Raw genomic sequence first — 18221 nt, forward strand, 5'->3', positions numbered from 1 at the left:
TCATGGAACTGAAATCGGCTACACATTTAGACGAACACCGCTGGCCCCTACCTTCTCCTACATTAAGTTTGAAGCCGCAGAGAATAAGTCCCGTTCGGCAGTTTGAACTCACTGCTATACTAAGCTAAATGCATGAACAGCCCTGTTCGTGCATTCGAATGGGACTTTTTCTGTATAAAATAGACCGACCGCACAGCCCAAATCCATGGAACTGTTTTGGGCAGGAAAATGTGCTTGCATTCGGTCATAAAGGACTTCCGTCTAACTTTTTATCCACTGGAGGGTTTTGTGTGATTTTTGGTTATGTTTATATTTAAAGTATGCTGAATATGTAATTTTTATGAAGATTGGACGTTTATTTTCAAAGTTACAGTGTATGTATAAAAACTGTATTTTTCTTGCCTGTGATAATTACATTAACCCATTGTGTTCAGTAATTATATCACAGGCAGAGGGGAGGATTTGTATGTTATTGATGGGTGTGTTTTTACTGTATGTTACGTGTTTATTGGTTGTTCTGCAAAACCCTGTGGGCGGTCCTGTATGTGTAAGACCTCCATAAAAGAAGGCTCTTTGGTGCCAATAAAACAGAACTACTTGACCCTCTTACTCGCAGCCTCGACTCGTGTTTGCCGGGGGCAGCTATAATCACAACAGGGATTGCTATGCTCCTCATACTCCCTTAGCTACTGAGCTCTTGTAAGAGCTCTTGTTCCTGATCCTGCTTCGCTCTACAGAAGGAAGAGGTTCACTTCACTGGAACCTGGAGCCTGGTCATAGGTCCAGGGTGGATAGCAGATGGCAAGATACCAGCCCAGCAGCGGTGGTTCGTGGAGTCTGCAGTGCTTATGGTGTCGGTGCAGTACTTATGGTGTGTATGGTGCTGATGGTCCTCTGGTGAGCGCTAGGAGCATTATTTCTACGGTCCAACTTCCAGTCAGCCTGGAGGCAAATCGTAACAGCGCGTGCGCGGCATCGACGCGCATGTGCATTAGGTCTCCCCCCACCGCCGGCTGCGCATGCTCAATAGGTCTCTCCCGTTGGATGACGTCGGCGGGGGAGGAGCGTGGGCGGACCCTGAACCAGCGCCGAGGGACATCGGTGCTGGATACAGGTAAGTCACTGGAGGGGTTTTAACCCCTTCAGCAACTTGGGATGGGGGGTGGGAGGTAGAGGGGACCTGCAATGCCAGAAAAATGGTTTGTTTTCCTGGCACTGCAAAGTTCCTTTAATCATAAAAGGAACGTTCATCCCTAGTGTATCACTCTGGAGAATGAATCAGTAAATTGTTTACAGAGTAGTTCATTTAGTAAACAAATTGACTTTTTTGAAAAATACCTACAAGACACACTACAAAATTACTTACCGAACACTCTTCCTCTGAAGTTTGAATACAGCCAGATTTGTCATTTCTTACACAGCATGCAGAGTGTTTCTCTTTTTCTCTTTTCGTTTGAATAAAACTGTGTACTTGTTGATCTTGCCTCATACATGGTGAAAATTTGGCTCCAAGATGTATTAATGCTTCCTAAAATACATTTAAATATACATTTAACATATTTTAAAAATGCCAACATATTCCATAGTACTGTTATTATATAATGTAAAATCTAAACTACAATTAAATAAAATATTACATACATTATTAAACCTTAAGAAGGCAATTGTAGTGTCCAACACTACTTTTTTTTTTTTTATAATTCTTTATTTTTTTGTCCATAGATTATACATGGTGCATTTACGCCGGCATTGCCAGAACAGCTGGTGCCAAAGATTCAACAAACATGCAGCTGTAACAACACTAGTTGTGTGGCATGAGAAGTCGTGCACATTTTTAAATTGTATGTGAGGTTTAAACGTATGAGGTGTACAAGAGCCATACATCTGGTTCTATTTCTAGTAATTTCCTTGGTCCTAAGTCTGTTATCAATCTGCATCACATATGTGATGAATTCATTTAACCTCTTAGGTAGATCTTTGGCAGCAGTTTCATCAAGAATTGCCTTGGATAATCCCTCTTTAAAGGGAATCTCCAGTGCCAGGAAAACAAACTGTTTTCCTGGCACTGGAGGGTCCCTCTCCCTCCCACCCCCCAATCCCCGGTTACTGAAGGGGTGAAAACCCCTTCAGTCACTTACCTGAGGCAGCGGCGATGTCCCTCGCCGCTGTCTCCTCCTCTGCGATGCTCCTCCTGTCCATTGCGTCGGCCGGTGGGCGAGACTGATCCCACCCACTGGCCGATGAGACCTAATGCGCATGCATTACGTCTCTCCATAGGAAAGCATTGAAAAATAATTTCAATGCTTTCCTATGGGGTTTTGAGCGACGCTGGGGGTCCTCACACAGCGTGAGGACATCCAGCGACGCTCTAGCACAGGTTTCCTGTGCTATGGACCAGGAAGTGACCTCTAGTGGCTGTCTAATAGACAGCCACTCGAGGTGGAGTTAACCCTGCAGGGTAATTATTGCAGTTTATGAAAAACTGCAATAATTACACTTGCAGGGTTAAGAGTAGTGGGAGTTGGCACCCAGACCACTCCAATGAGCAGAAGTGGTCTGGGTGACTGTGGTAGTGTTTAAGCGAATCTGCCTCGTCAGCGGTGGGCAATATACTTGGGTAATTAATAGTTGTAAGGATACTCCAGGTATATAAGGCATCATGTGACACTATGCTTTGATTGTCTGGCTGAGCATTATGATAGTAGTGTTGTTACAGCTGCATCAGAGTAATGGAGTGTGTGCTGTGTCCCTTGCTAGGGAAACATGGTAATATAACCACTGTGTCCCCCCCATGTTCAGACTATAGGAACCTGTGTTAGGTGAGTTATAGTTATCTGAAACATTGGTGGGCTGTGCAGCAGACAGGCATCTCAAGGGTAAGACAGGATCTAGTCAGTTGGGTGTCTCCATGGCAGGCAACATGTTGTCAGTCCCAGACCCAGATGGTCTCATTCAGCCTACACCGAGACTTGGAAACAGGTGAGTGTAGTCCTGAGATATTGTTGGGCAGGGGCATTGCGTTGTCATTTTCCAGCCCCAGGTCTTGTTTTCGGCACACATGGTGACTCCGCGAACTTTGTCGTTCCTAGATGGGGTATGACAGGGTCTCCTGTGTGTTTGGCACCGCTTGTCGCGAGGGGTCTTCTGTCTTTGCGGCCTTTGCAACAGGTGAATTACCCGGGTGGCCTTCGGCTTAGGTGGGCCATGCTTGTAAAGGTGCAGTGGCGTGCTGGGTGCTTGAGCCCGCAAGTGTTACCTGTGCCTCGTGCTCATCTCTTCTTCGTGCTTCCACCTCGCCTTGAGCCGGTCCATGCCTCTAATTTCACCCAGAACTGGCTAAAAAGCTCGTCTAGGCATTGCTCCAGGGTGACTTGCGGACCTGGTGCATCTGGTGATAGCCGTTGCTTGGCTGAGGAAGGCCCATCCTCCATTTTGGATGGGAGTGTGGCAGTCTTGACCCCCGCAGTAGCTGCAGTCTGTAGGCAAGTGGGGGCATGCAGTTGTGACCGGGATTACCCCCACCAGTCCAAAAAGGGGAGGGGGGTTGGTAACACTCTGGGTACTCTGTCCGTATTGGAGCTGGGAGAGCGGCCACCTCTCCCAGGCCCAAACTCGCCTAGGCCGCAAGCCTCCTGTGTGTGGTAAAGGGTTGAGGTGACCCGTGCTGGGTATCTCCAGTTTCCATATCCTCCTCCGGTCAAGAATCCGGTCCACAGGAGCGAGCTGTAAGGCAGTGTACCCCGATTTTCGGCCCCAGACTCGGGAGCTCGTGTGGAGCACGTCTGGTCGCTCGGCAGTCAGGCTCCGCCCCTACTTTTGCTCTTTTTAAAGAACATAAAATTACATTGATACATTGTGCTAGCAATTTTGGTAGAAAATTTAGAAATAGGCTTTTCTCCCAACTGTCAATCAATTATTTGCTGAAAAATTAATTGATAAACAAAAGCAGAATAGACCACCCATCAGTCCTTCTGCTCTCCACTCATAGCAACCACAGCACATGGGCTGGGTTTCTATGGATATTTCCTAGGTGATGCTCATGCTGGCTAGGGAGTATAGGAATGGAAGAACTGATGTCACTCTGTTTAGATGCCAGCATGCTAGCAAGGAATCAGCATGTCGGTGTCATGGAAGAGGTTTTCCCTGCTTGGTGAAGTGAAAACTGTAGGAGAAATGGAGGATGAAACGGTGTTGGCTGTTAAAGAAATGTAATAATTACCTCTGTAATGAAATCACCACAGGGGATCGTAGGATCAAGTAAGTCAGTACATATAGATAAAATACAATATACAAGTGAAAATTTCTAAAGAAGAAAGTGCTGGTGCTACAATCACCTTAGTGGTCCACAATAACCACTAAATAGGTAAGAGTGATTGGTTAAGAAAATAAATGGTGAGAGCACTCAAATCAATGAAAGTTATATTACCCAAATTAAGGTCAAACTCTGCAAATGAACATAAATTGAAAAGACATACAGTAATAACGTTTAAAACAAAACACTTAAAATTATGTGCTAGTCTCACTCACATAAGTGGAGCCACTTATAAAGCTGGCTCAGACTGCATGCCTTGAATGAATCACGTATGGACTTCTGCTGGGTCCTTTCCAAGATTGTGTCTGTTGTACCACCAAAAACGCAGGTTCAGGGGGTTACAAAACTTTAATTATCCACATACAGGAAACAAAATAAAATGACAAGAAATACAAAGAAAGTCCCATATGTAGAAAGACCAAAATGCACCTGACGCGTTTCGGCAATGTGCCTTCGTCAGAGGTGATGCATGTGACTCTGGCATGCAGTCTTTTAAATTCCTTCTTGGCGCCCTTTTCACCGCAATTGTGGCACTTTACTTCCTGGTTCGGCGTCGGGATGCGTGCTGCGTTATATGTGCTGACTAGGTTATAGTCAGTACATAAAACCTATAAGAAATCAGTGGCCAACTCTCATTTGAACAAAATGTAGGATCCATAAGAAGTGGAATATAGCAACAACAACAAAATAAAAAATGAATGAATCCAAATAAATCTATACCTTAAATACAAAGTGCAAACAGGGGGCCACCATTCAGAGGATGTTAACACGCTTGGAAGACTACAAAGAAATTAGAGACCTAGGAACTCGGACGGAAACGCTAGAAAGATGATTTATGTACATCACACAACGATATTGCCGAAAAAATAATGAAGCTGAAGGAAGACAATAAAAACATGAAAAGCAAACTGGCAGACATTGAAGACCGCTCAAGGAGGAACAACATCCGAGTGAGAGTGGTGCCAGAGTCAATAACAACATAAGAAATTCCAAAGTTCTTGGAGATCTACTTTAAACACCTGCTCCCCACAGACCCAGAATTGATGCTGGACAGAGCATATAGGGTACCATAGGGTGGTGAGATTACACTACTACCGCAGTGAGAAAGCCCTGCTACAGGCACACAGGCATCAGCTAGACATGCCGGCACACCGGAGAAACATAACATTATGTGTAGATCTATCAGCTATCACAGTGAGCAGGAGGGGAGAGTTTATCAACACCACTAAAATCCTCCATAATAACAACATCCAATACAGATAGGGGTTCCCCCCGAAGCTCCTAATACCAAAGAACAGCACCCTTACAGTGGTAAACTGTCCAGAAGATGGAATTAAACAGATGAGGCACTGGGGCCTCCTAAAGGGTGATGTACCAACTCCCTAAAATGCCTCGCCGCGCAGGGTGCAACCGGAGTGGAATAAAGTGCAACGGCGGACCTAAGAAGACGTTACAATAAGAGTCCTTGACTCAAAACCTTGAGGACATATCCACACTCAGGGACGTAAAACTAACACGGACATTTCTACAGGTACTAGAACACCATGGACTGCCGACAAGTATATTGTACTGTTCTAATGTTTAACCCCACCGTTAGTTAAGTTTATAGTTGTATACTTGTGTAGTTGTAAAAGATACTCGGCTGGGAATCTGGGGCAACCCATGCTACCCTGTGGGGTTCACAGCATAGGGGGGCAGCTAGTTGTGAAGCAGGAGGCCACGTTTAAGTACTAGATATTTATACCACAATGTAACCACCCCCTGGCAAAAATGTACCATGTGCACTGGGAGTGCCCCACGAGGCCTGGCACTGAGCCAGGAAACTACAATAATTAGGGAGAGAGGGGTAGACAATGTACATGATGGAATAGCACCCTGGGTGGCAAGTGACCCATCAGCGGGTCCTTCCAAGACTGATTGCGCAGAAGCACAATTAACACTCCTACATGAGGTAGGGACAAAAACACACTATCCTCCGGTTAGTAATACTAACAAGGCTAAGGCCGAGCAAGTAGTTGGATTGGTTCAGGTCCAGTCCAAACCCTCCCCTCCCCCTCCCTCCTACCAATTGGGCTAGACTGCAATGGTTAAACAATGCACAGTACTAAAAAGATTACTGTTGTTTAGCCTAAAAATTCATAGTTATGATTTTGTTAATCTGTTATTGTATATACTTTCTTTTGAAATTTAAGTTCAGTTGGAATGTTCGAGGCAATGCAATAAGATCCGAAAAGACACTAGAAACCAAAGATGGGACAGGGAAGATGGAGGTGGGAGAAAGGTTCACATCAACGCCCCTAGCTATGGGGAAGAGCACAGGTTCACTATATATATATATAGATAGATATATATATATAGATATAGATGGATCCTTGCACTCACGCTCTCAGTAAATGTTGGCCAGGTGCTTGTAATCCAGGGAACAGCATATGTTTGTAGATAGTGATCAGCACTCACGGACTTGGTAAAGTTAAACTTACAGTTTATTGAAATTCCATTTTAAAAGATCAACGTTTCAGTTCCCACTGGAACTTTCATCAGGATCAGGCATACATTAATAAACGATTAACAGTGCATTTATATACATAAAATGTGAGTGAAATTAACAAGAAATGACTTACCCCTGTGCTCAGAATGGTGGGAGTGGTACCCATGGCGTCCGCCATAGTTCCGTGCGCATGTGCGGACGAGGCCCCGCCCCTATGTGACGTAATGACATCATGTGTTGCTTAGGCAACGTTGTAAGTCACATGGGCAAATAACTACCAGGAAGTGATACATAGTGATTTCATATGCGTCCGGTTACCATGGGAACCCGGATCTGTGGATACCAAACATAATGAATAAATTATGTACACCATTTAAGCAATCTAGAGGATTTGGTGATGAAGTGAAATTAAAAAGGTGGAAGATGGGTTAAAGAGTTTAAGGTTTTATATGTGCTTAAAGTGCACTAAGTGTTATAGTTGTATTAATCTATTAGTTAATGTTATTAGGATGATCAATACTAAATCTCTACAGTACCTAAAGTGCTAATATTACTCTAATGAAGAGATGTGGTTAGACAGCATACAATTATGCTGGAAATTTTGCATAGTTGTGATTGAAGTGCCATTATTTAAAGTGAAACAAATAGAATAAAAAAGTGCTATCGATTGCAATATGTGCTACTATCATGCATAAAGTGCTTAAAGTGGTAAATACATGTGCAATAATGTTTCAATCATAGATTTATATTAATAACGAAACATCTCCTGATAAAGTTAAATTAGTTAATCAAAGATCCTAATAAAACAAAACTAAACAATATATGGACATATATATATAAGCTTATAAAAAACATACCGTATATACTCGAGTATAAGCCGACCCGAATATAAGCCGAGGCCCCTAATTTTACCCCAAAAAACTGGGAAAACGTATTGACTCGAGTATAAGACTAGGGTGAGAAATGCAGCAGCTACTGGTAAATTTCTAAATAAAATTAGATCCTAAAAAAAATATATTAATTGAATATTTATTTACAGTGTGTGTATAATGAATGCAGTGTGTGTATAATGAATGCAGTGTGTGTGTATGAGTGCAGTGTGTGTGTGTATGAGTGCAGTGTGTGTGTATGAGTGCAGTGTGTGTGTATGAGTGCAGTGTGTGTGTATGAGTGCAGTGTGTGTGTATGAGTGCAGTGTGTGTGTATGTGTGTATGAGTGCAGTGTGTGTGTATGAGTGCAGTGTGTGTGTATGAATGCAGTGTGTGTGTGTGTGTGTTGCAGAGCCTTGGTGGGGGTGGGCAATGTTTTTTTAATTTTTTTTATTATTTTAATATTTTTTTTTATTATTATTTATTATTTTTTTATTTAATTTAATTATTATTATTTTATTTTATTTTTTATTTAATTTAATTATTATTATTTTAGTATTATTATTTATTATTTTTTTTATTTCATTTAATTAATTATTTATTATTTCATTATTATTTTTTTTTATTATTATTAATTATTATTTTTTTCGTCCCCCCTCCCTGCTTGATACATAGCAGGGAGGGGGGCTCCTTCCCTGGTGGTCCAGCATTGGCAGTTCAGTGGGGGGAGAGGGGGGCTGGCAGAGCTGTAACTTACCTGTCCTGCAGCTCCTGTCAGCTCTCTCCTCCTCCGCGCCGTCCGTGCAGCTCCCTCTGTCAGCTCACACTGTAAGTCTCGCGAGAGCCGCGGCTCTCGCGAGACTTACACTGGGAGCTGACCGAGGTGCTGAACGGACGGCGCGGAGGAGGAGAGAGCTGACAGGAGCTGCAGGACAGGTAAGTTACAGCTCTGCCAGCCCCCCTCTCCCCCAGTCTGTATTATGGCAATGCAAATTGCCATAATACAGACTATTGACTCGAGTATAAGCCGAGTTGGGGTTTTTTAGCACAAAAAATGTGCTAAAAAACTCGGCTTATACTCGAGTATATATGGTACATGCTTAAATTTTTTTTTTTTTTTTTTTTTTATATTTTAGTACTTAAAAATTATTATTCCTATTGCTTTAAGGGGTTCAAAGAATTAGATGAATTAAATAAACGAATGATACGAAATCACTTCATTGAGTCCTTTGGGAGAAATTGTATTCAATTTAAAGATCCACTCTGTCTCTTTGTTCAGGAGTATTTTACCACGATCACCTCCTCGCTTGGGTACAGGGATGTGGTCTATTGCGACAAACTTGAGAGAAGAAAGAGGGTGTTTCATTTTTAAGAAATGTTGTGCCACTGGTTGTTCAGAATGTCCATCTCTGTAAGCCACTCGTATTGCTGATCTGTGTCCACGTATTCTTTCACACAATGGGGTTTCGTTTTTTCCAATATAAACTAACCCGCATGGACATGATAGTTTGTAGATTACCAACGGTGTTTTACATGTGATGGTGTGTTGTATCTTGAATTTCCTGTTATCGTGTGGGTGTTGAAACGACTTTGCTGGAGTCATGTGGCTACATGTTACACACCCTAAACAGCGGACACTTCCCCGATTTTGAATGGCTGCTTCTTGGCTGTAACTTTTTATAGGATCCGTGTGTACTAAGATGTCCTTCAATGTTGTGTTTCTCTTGAAACTAATTAGTGGATTTTCCTTAAACACTTTGGACAAGGTGTCGTCGCTTGCAAGCATCTTCCAGTTTTGTTTGATGATTTTTGCAATTTTTGGAGAGGCGTCATTATAGGCCATAGGGAACACTATAGCCGGAGGTTTTTTTATCCGTGTGGCCGCACTGGCATTTTGTGCCTCTTGTTGTGCCTTTAGGAGCTCCTGTCTATAATAGCCTCTTTCAAGAAATTTGGTATTCATCTCTTCCAACTGTTCTTTCATCTTTTGTTCGTCCGAATTGTTACGTATAACTCTTAAAAATTGTGCCTTGGGGAGGGATTTTTTTCAGCATATTAGGATGTGCACTGTTATGCAACAATGTGTTGTGGTCAGTTTCTTTCTTGTATAAACAATAAGTTATGCCTTGTTCTTTAGTAGATATTTCCAGATCTAAATACTGTATCTTGCTTGTACTTATATTAGATGTAAATCTGACTGGGGTCTGAAGTTCATTCAATTCCTGTATCATTTGCTGTGCTTCCAATTCCGTACCCTTCCAGAAGCATCAATGTAACGATAATACGCCGTGATGAAATGGTTGTATTTAGAGAAAATATATTGTTTCTCGTAGATATGCATGTAGGAATTGGCATACGTGGGGGCCATCGCTGCCCCCATGGACGTGCCTGCCACTTGAAGAGACCAGTCATCTTCAAACCTGAAGTAATTTTGTTCAAGCGTAAGAGATAGTAATTCCAAGACATATTCTATTGGGGGTCCTTCATATGTAGTAGCCATACATAGGATTTGTCTCATGGCTTCTATTCCTTCCTGATGTGGAATTATCGTGTACAGATTGCATACAGCCATTGTAATCAGTATGATGGGTTCCTCACCAAAGTCAAGTGTGTTTATTTTCCTTATAAGTGTCGGTGTATCTTTGATGCAAGTTTGTATCTCTGCTATAGGTGCTTGAAATAAGGAGTCTAACCATTTCGCAATTGGTTCCAAGATCCCTCCTGTTACAAATCGCTATTTGTAACTGGCCCTTTAAATGGAAAATTGCCCTGCTTCACTGGATTGTGGAGAAGCCTATTTGCCAGCCTCCTTCCTCATGACTATGGCCCCTGGAAGATTGTGCCCCTGAAAATGTATTAACTTTTATTGGGTGTGTATGGCCCTTTAAGAACCGTCTTGGGGACATATTGTGACTTTGCTGAACAATGTCCCTTTAAGACTATGTCCCCAGACCTGTAAAATAACTTGTTCCTGGCTTTCTCCCACTTGGTTCAGTAAATAGGGCTTACTGAACCAGGTACCACACAGGCGGACCACCCAGAAGTTAAAGTATGCAGGCAATTTACCTCCCAGGCTGTGAGGTTACTGCAGGTTAATTGCACGTGGCGGCGGCCATCTTGGTTCACTCGGATGCGGTCAGCGGTGTATGCTAAAGATTCTGTGGAACTGAAATCGGCTACACATTTTACCGAACACCGCTGACCCTTACCTTCTTCCATTCTGAACTTGCAGCTCCAGAGACTAAGTCCCGTTTGAAATGGGACTTAGTCGTTTTTCGGCATGAAATTGACCGACCGCACAGCCCAAATCTATGGAACTGTTTTGGGCAGGAAATTGTGCTTGCGGTCGGTCATAAAGGACTTCCAGCTAACTTTTGATCCACTGGAGGGATTTGCCTGATTTTTGGAAGTGTTTATGTTTGATGTATGCTGAGTCTGAATTTATGGAAATTGAATGTATGGTTTTAAAGTTACAGTATGTGTGTGAAAACTGTATTTTTATTGTATGTAATAATTGGTTTAACTGTTTATCTGAGGGGAGGGGATGTGTGGGTTGCACCAGATGTGTGATTGGTGATTTTATGCCTCCCCCTGGGAGTGTCCTGTTTGCATGTAACCTCAATAAAAGCCAGGCTGGGTGTTCCAGCATCTCAGACCTCTTCTGACCCTCTAACTTGTAGCCTTGACTCATGTTTGTAGGGGACAGCTATAATCACTACAGGTATTGCTATGCTCTTCATACTCCCTTAGCTACTGAGCTCTTGTAAGAGCTCTTGTTCCTGATCCTGCTTCGCTCTACAGAAGGAAGAGGTTCGCCTATTGGAACCTGGAGCCTGGTCGTAGGTCCAGGGCGCAGAGCAGACGGCGAGATACCAGCCCAGCAGTGGTGGTTCGTGGAGTCCGCAGTGCTTATGGTGGCTACGGTGCTGATGGTCCTTTGGTGAGCGCTAGCAGCATCCTTTCTACGGTCCAACTTCCAGCCAGCCTGGAGGCAACCGTAACACCTCCTATTGCTGATACTATAGGTCTCCCCGGTGGTTCGATGGGATTCTTATGGATCTTTGGTATAGTATATATTATTGGAGTTTTTGGATTTCTTTTCAATAAGTAGTTGTAAAGTGGTAGATCTATAAATCCTGCTTCAAGCCCCATAAATAGAGTGTTCTCTATAATAGTTGCTATTTTCATCGTTGGATCACCTTGTAAGTGTTCATAAACCGTGGTGTCTTGTAGTTGTCGTCTGATTTCCCTTGCGTAGTCGCTATATTCCATGATAACAATACCTCCCCCTTTGTCGGCAGATCTAATAACTATAGTAGGGTCTTCAGCTAGATTTAACTTTATCAGGAGATGTTTCGTTATCAATATAAATCTATGATTGAAACATTATTGCACATGTATTTACCACTATAAGCACTTTATGCATGATAGTAGCACATATTGCAATCGATAGCACTTTTTTATTCTATTTTTTTCACTTTAAATAATGGCACTTCAATCACAACTATGCAAAATTTCCAGCATAATTGTATGCTGTCTAACCACATCTCTTCATTAGAGTAATATTAGCACTTTAGGTACTGTAGAGATTTAGTATTGATCATCCTAATAACATTAACTAATAGATTAATAAAACTATAACACTTAGTGCACTTTAAGCACATATAAAACCTTAAACTCTTTAACCCATCTTCCACCTTTTTAATTTCACTTCATCACCAAATCCTCTAGATTGCTTAAATGGTGTACATAATTTATTCATTATGTTTGGTATCCACAGATCCGGGTTCCCATGGTAACCGGACGCATATGAAATCACTATGTATCACTTCCTGGTAGTTATTTGCCCATGTGACTTACAACGTTGCCTAAGCAACGCGTGATGTCATTACGTCACGTAGGGGTGGGGCCTCATCCGCGCATGCGCACGGAACGATGGCGGACGCCATGGGTACCACTCCCACCATTCTGAGCACAGGGGTAAGTCATTTCTTGTTAATTTCACTCACATTTTATGTATATAAATGCACTGTTAATCGCTTATTAATCCATCCCTTTTGATGATAAAGTGCGAGAGTTCTAGGAAGGGACCACCTTAGGGACAGCATCTGTCAGTGAATGGTAAAGGCCCCGTGTGGAGAAGCGGTGGGTTAGCTGCCGTGGGATACCCATGGGTGTGAAGTGTTCGAGAGCCATACTGACAGATGAGCTAGCCTAGTAGGGTCAGAAAATAGGGACAGACTTGCACTTTGCATTAACACCTAGCTAGCGGCCACGGGGTTTCTGTGCCTTTGGGCTAACACGTCTTCTGGTATTAACAAATAAAGTTTTATCTCTTAGAATCTAACATTTCATAGGGGGGACTGATGTAGAATTATTAAAAAAATCTTATTGTATTTATATTGAATTGCTGCTCTAACTCTGTATTAACCTGATACTGTGACAAATCCTCCATTTTGTCCTCATAACCTGACTTCTTCATATGAAAACTACATTACATGACAGTATTTCTCAGCACATCTAATACAATAGACAAAGACTGTATTCTCCATAAGGATATGACTAACCCAGGAACTGTTGAATTTCCCCTAACTCGCAACATAGTATAATTTAAAGGCCATGAGAACACAGTAGTAATGAAATGTTCTATTCATAAGAGACCTTGCACCTAACCACGAGATTTGACATCACCGACCGAGTAAAATGACGCTCAAGACCCCTTGTCCCCCACCCGTGTCCGAAAAAGTACCACCTCTTGGTGGGTGGACACGGAACTAACCACTTAGCTTTTGATCCAATTAATTATATTGATAGGTGGACACTAACCCAGACACTTAACAATTAATCCAATTAATGATGTTTATTCACTGATATCTTGATAACCAATGATGACGAAAATGTCTCTTAAAAGGGCCTGCGCGCCCTTTGATCTTGCACTTGCCAATAAATTTCCTCGAAGTTATTTTAACCTGAACTCCGTGTGTCAGACTGAATTACTTCAGCGTATATACGCAATTCAATTCTCTTTAATTTGGACAGGAACAGATAGACACTTAAACATTTTGGTTTACTGAAAAAGTACCATAACAACTTTGGCGCCCGAACAGGGACTCCGGGCTATGTCTGGCCGGTGAGCCGTCCTAAGGAAGACAAGGGTGGACGGAGGAATCCAGGGGGAAGGAAGGGAGACTGATCACCTCCAGGTACACGGTAGAGACTTCTGCAGAGCCACCGGTATGTTCCGGCCCCTTTGATTGACCCGTCCACGTGTCTGTGACTGCTTCCCGGGAGGACATCAAAGACAGGTAATATCTTGCCCGGAGTCTTATTACCCATTTGTTACCTGCATTTAGTCTATCTGTTGCCTGGGTGTGTCTAGTTTGGTTGCCCGGGCTGAATGTTTATTTGTTTCCCCTTTTTGGGATAAAGGGGGGGGGTGGACCAGTGGTAGTTTGCTTGAGGGTCCTGTGTTTGTCTGTTTTCCCCTTTTTGGGATAAAGGGGGGGGTGGACCCGGGGGATTTGCCTGGAGTCCTGTTGCCTGTTTTACTCCTTTTAGGAGCCACGTGTTTGTGGCTGTAGGGAAAAAGGGGGGTTGACCTGTGGATGTGTTCCTGGGGGTCTTCTTTGCCTGTTTACTTCTTTTAGGAGCCTCGTGGCTGTGGCTGTAAGGAAAAAGAAGTTTGTGGAATTGTGGGATCTGTGTAGAATCATAGTTTCCTGTGATCCAATTTTGTGTCACTTTGATAGCCTAGCTAGCTTCACTGTGCGCTTTCGGACCATCCAGCTCTAGTTGAGTTGGGGACGTCCTGACCCGGACCATCCGGCTCTAGTTGAGTTGGGGACGTCCTGACCCGGACCCTTCGGCTCTAGTTGAGTTGAAGGTCCACTGATTATTTTAACTGTGGTAGGAGACTTAGCCTTGTGGCAGGGGACTCAGTTTCCTGGGGGGATTCAGGCAGGCATTGCTTGTTTTCCGCATCACGTGGTAGTGAGACTTATAGAGTGGGTTTTATAAGGGCACTACGGGAGTGAGGGTGGCGTGGCCACTTTAAGTGGACTGCTGTAACGAGGGAGGCTAGAAAGGATTTCGGACCGGTGTTAGCTGTTATCCTTGGCCGCTGGTAGTGAGACTTGAGGAAGTCATTCTCCGAGCGGGGACACTACGAGGTTGAGAAAGGTGACTTTGGAGTAAGCACATGTAGAAGGAAAGGGATTACTGTTGATTTCATTTGAACTGTGATGCATGCACTGTATTTCAACTGTACTGTTGTCTTGTTTGTTTAATGTGGAGTCATTTAAACTCCTGTATCTGTCTCTAAGGATTTTTCTTCCCTTACTCTTTACCTTTTCTACACTTCCTGTACTATTATACTATCCACTCCCATTCCTCTTAATAGAGAAGTGATTGGTCACACACTTCTCACCTCGCTCCAATCCGTGTCTACCACCCCGGGTAGGCGGATTCAGTGACTAGTCTACGTTTTGGGAAGACGCACTTGAGAAAGACCCACGATTCTCAGGTGGCAGTCGAGCATTGTAGACGTTCCGGTTCAATTTTCCTTATCTTTCCCTATATCTGGGACGCTGGTGTAGGGGAGAAGGGATCATGGGGCAGGATTTAAGTAAGCCCAGTAAGGGCTGGTTAGCATGTGATTTAGTTGATGACAGAGAGGGTGAGGAGATGGTTAAAGGTGTTGAAAAGATTGCAAAAGTTTGTAAAATAGCTGTGCCGACATGTGGTAGATTACAACCAGAAAGTTGGCGTAGATTGTTGATGGAAAAGAAAGGCAAGCTTGCAAATTATGATTTATTAAAAACAGCTGAAGCATGGTACAGAGTAGCAAAGGCTATTCAGCAAGAAGGTTGGGTTGAAGAAGAAATAATTCACAAGGGTGTGAAAATGTTTGTGTACCATAATAATTGTGTTGCTGGGGCTCTTCCTCAGCCAGCGCCCCAAAATGGCGCCCGGGGGATGTCTATCCCAAAGATCCAGTCAGTAATGGGAGATTGCCAGCTGATTAATCCTCCCAATCCCCATCCCGTCACCTCTCCCGTTTGCCCGGTCCTAAATTCTGATGGATCCTACTTTTCCCCTTCTCCCTCCCTAACATTCCCATCATCCTCATCCATCCCCAAGCCACCTTCTGAGTCTAATGCTAACATCTCATCTGCCATTCCTTCCTCACACTTTGTCTCCGTAGATAATCCTACCCTCCCATCTGCATCTGCCCAGTTCACTAACCCCTCCTCTCCTGCCACTGTCAATCTTGCTGATCCCACTCCGGCTCCTCCTCCTTCAGGCACCTTTACTGACTCTTCCCCACCCTCTCCCTCGCCCGCCCCGACCACAGCCCAGTTTCCCACCCCCTCTGCTAATCCCTCCCCAACCTCACTGCCCACTCCAGGTTCCGCCCCAACTCCCACCCAAATGGCCTGGCCATACCCCTTCCCATACCCCTATCCTCACTGGCCATACCCCTTTCCCCAAGTCACTCCCCAGGTTCCGGTCATGCCCAGTCCGGTTCAGTCTGCCCCGGATGTGCCCACATCCAACATGGCCGCCACGTCTTCCCTTAACCCCAATGCAACTTCCTTCCCCGCCTCCAATATGGCGGCCCCCAGCCATTCAGCACCCCTGATGCCGGTGCTTCCCGGTGATTACCGGTCCCAAGGTTATGACCCAATGGCAACTCCCGCCTCCGGAGCTCCCTCCTATCCCCCGGCCCTGTCTCCTCAGGTGTTCCCCTCACGCAGAAGGTCCCAGATAATAGAGCTAGATGAGGAAGAGGATGACAGGCTGTCCCAGGGTTCAATGGAGGCTGCGAGAGCCCACCGTTCTATTGAAGATCCCTTCGGCCATCAGGGTCGGGGAGAACAGGCCCCTCCTAAATATGTCGCTTTTAACCCCACACAAGCTAGTGCTTTAATGAAATCTCTCCCTGACCCAGAGAAACAGCCTATGCCTTTTTACCGAGGGATAGTTCAGATACAAAAGACTTATTCCGCCGCCTGGCGTGACCTACTGAGCATTTGTGCTATTAAAGCAGGGGATGCATATTGGCCCAGCATGGCCCGCCACCTCAGTACAGATCTGCTTACAAGTGATGTTGATTATCCCTCCGGAGTAACCTTTTGCAATCAATTGAGAGATTGGGCTAAGGATAAACTTGCAGATCAAGCTGCTGGTCTTACTGATGTTGTGCAAGACAAAGGAGAATCAGTGGAAAGGTTTCATGCAAGATTATATCAAATGTTTACAGATTTGGGATTTGATCTCACTGACAAAATTCATTCACAAATGCTATCAGGTGCGTTTGTCCAAGGTGTTAAAGATTCCATACGCAAGGGAATCATTGCTGCACGCCCTGAATACAAGGTTGTTCCCCTAGATACGTTACTCCTAGTTGCTAGAGGTTTGGAATCTGCCCAAACCCCCAGAAGACCCAATTCAGCTCCTCTCATGGTGGCCCGTGCCACCCCCATCACCCCTGGCACCAAGGGTGTCAAGTTAGAGGACGTAACATGTTTTAATTGTGGGGCTAAGGGACACTACAGAAGTGACTGTCCAGAACCCAAAAGGGAACCGGGGGAGCCCAAAAAGTTTCCTACAGGGGAGCCCAAAAAGTTTCCCAAGCCTGCCCCGGCCCCTAAGACCATGAAAACGGTTCCAATTGTTGAGGAACCAGATGATGATTAGGAAATTGGCAAACCTGTGTCATTAACCCCTGTCATGGCAGTGTTTACAGGGGATAAGGGGGGGGGGCCACTTGCCACAGTGACTTTACCCATTGAAGGCCAACCTACCACATTTCTTATCGACACAGGCGCAGCCCGAAGTGTTCTCAGAGAACAAGACCTGCCAGACCCATCTTTCTTGTCAAGTATTGATGTCTCCTGTGTTGGAGTGGATGGCCAACCGAGACACAGTCCTCTAACAACCCCTCTGCGGGTTGGCACAAGCTTACTTGCTCGTTTTGTAGTTTCCTCCACATGCCCAATTAACCTGTTAGGCGCTGATGTCCTTTCACGCCTGCAGGCGTCTATAACCTTCACTCCAGATGGACAGGTAGAAATGTCTACACCTCTATCTGTTTCTGACACTTCAGCCCTGTGCTCCTTACCTTTGATGCTGCAATTAGATATACCCAATGAGCAAGCAGCAGAACCTAGGTCCAATTTCCCAGATGAGTTAAAAACTCAGGTGCCTGCTAAGTTATGGTCCTCAGGCCCAGAGGATATAGGTCATCTAAATGTCCCACCTGTGGTGGTTAAGCTTATCCCAGGAGCTAAGTTACCAAGGAAACCACAATATCCTCTAAAACCAGCACAGGCTGCAGCCATTTCTATTCACATCAAAGCGCTCCTGGAAAAGGGTGCTTTAGTGGAGTGTAAATCAGAATGTAATACTCCATTATTTCCTGTGAAGAAGAAGACTCTAAAAGGTGAGCCAGTAAAGTACAGGATGGTTCAGGATCTCCATGCGGTCAATGAAGCCACTGTCCTGGACACCCCTCTTGTACCAAACCCCCATACCCTGCTCTCTGGCGTC

General features: G+C 44.2%; 1 protein-coding gene across 3 annotated transcripts in view; it reads right to left on the bottom strand.

Annotated features, from left to right (window-relative positions):
* Positions 1–18221, bottom strand: part of RHBDF1 (rhomboid 5 homolog 1) — an 864530-nt gene that overhangs the window by 342634 nt on the left and 503675 nt on the right. For all 3 annotated transcript variants that reach the window (XM_063430225.1, XM_063430226.1, XM_063430227.1), the window contains one exon: positions 1367–1528. In XM_063430225.1, the coding sequence (XP_063286295.1) occupies positions 1367–1528 (162 nt within the window). The remainder of the gene's footprint in view (positions 1–1366; positions 1529–18221) is intronic.

Source organism: Pelobates fuscus, chromosome 8, assembly GCF_036172605.1.
Source record: "Pelobates fuscus isolate aPelFus1 chromosome 8, aPelFus1.pri, whole genome shotgun sequence".
Taxonomy (NCBI): Eukaryota; Metazoa; Chordata; class Amphibia; order Anura; family Pelobatidae; genus Pelobates; species Pelobates fuscus.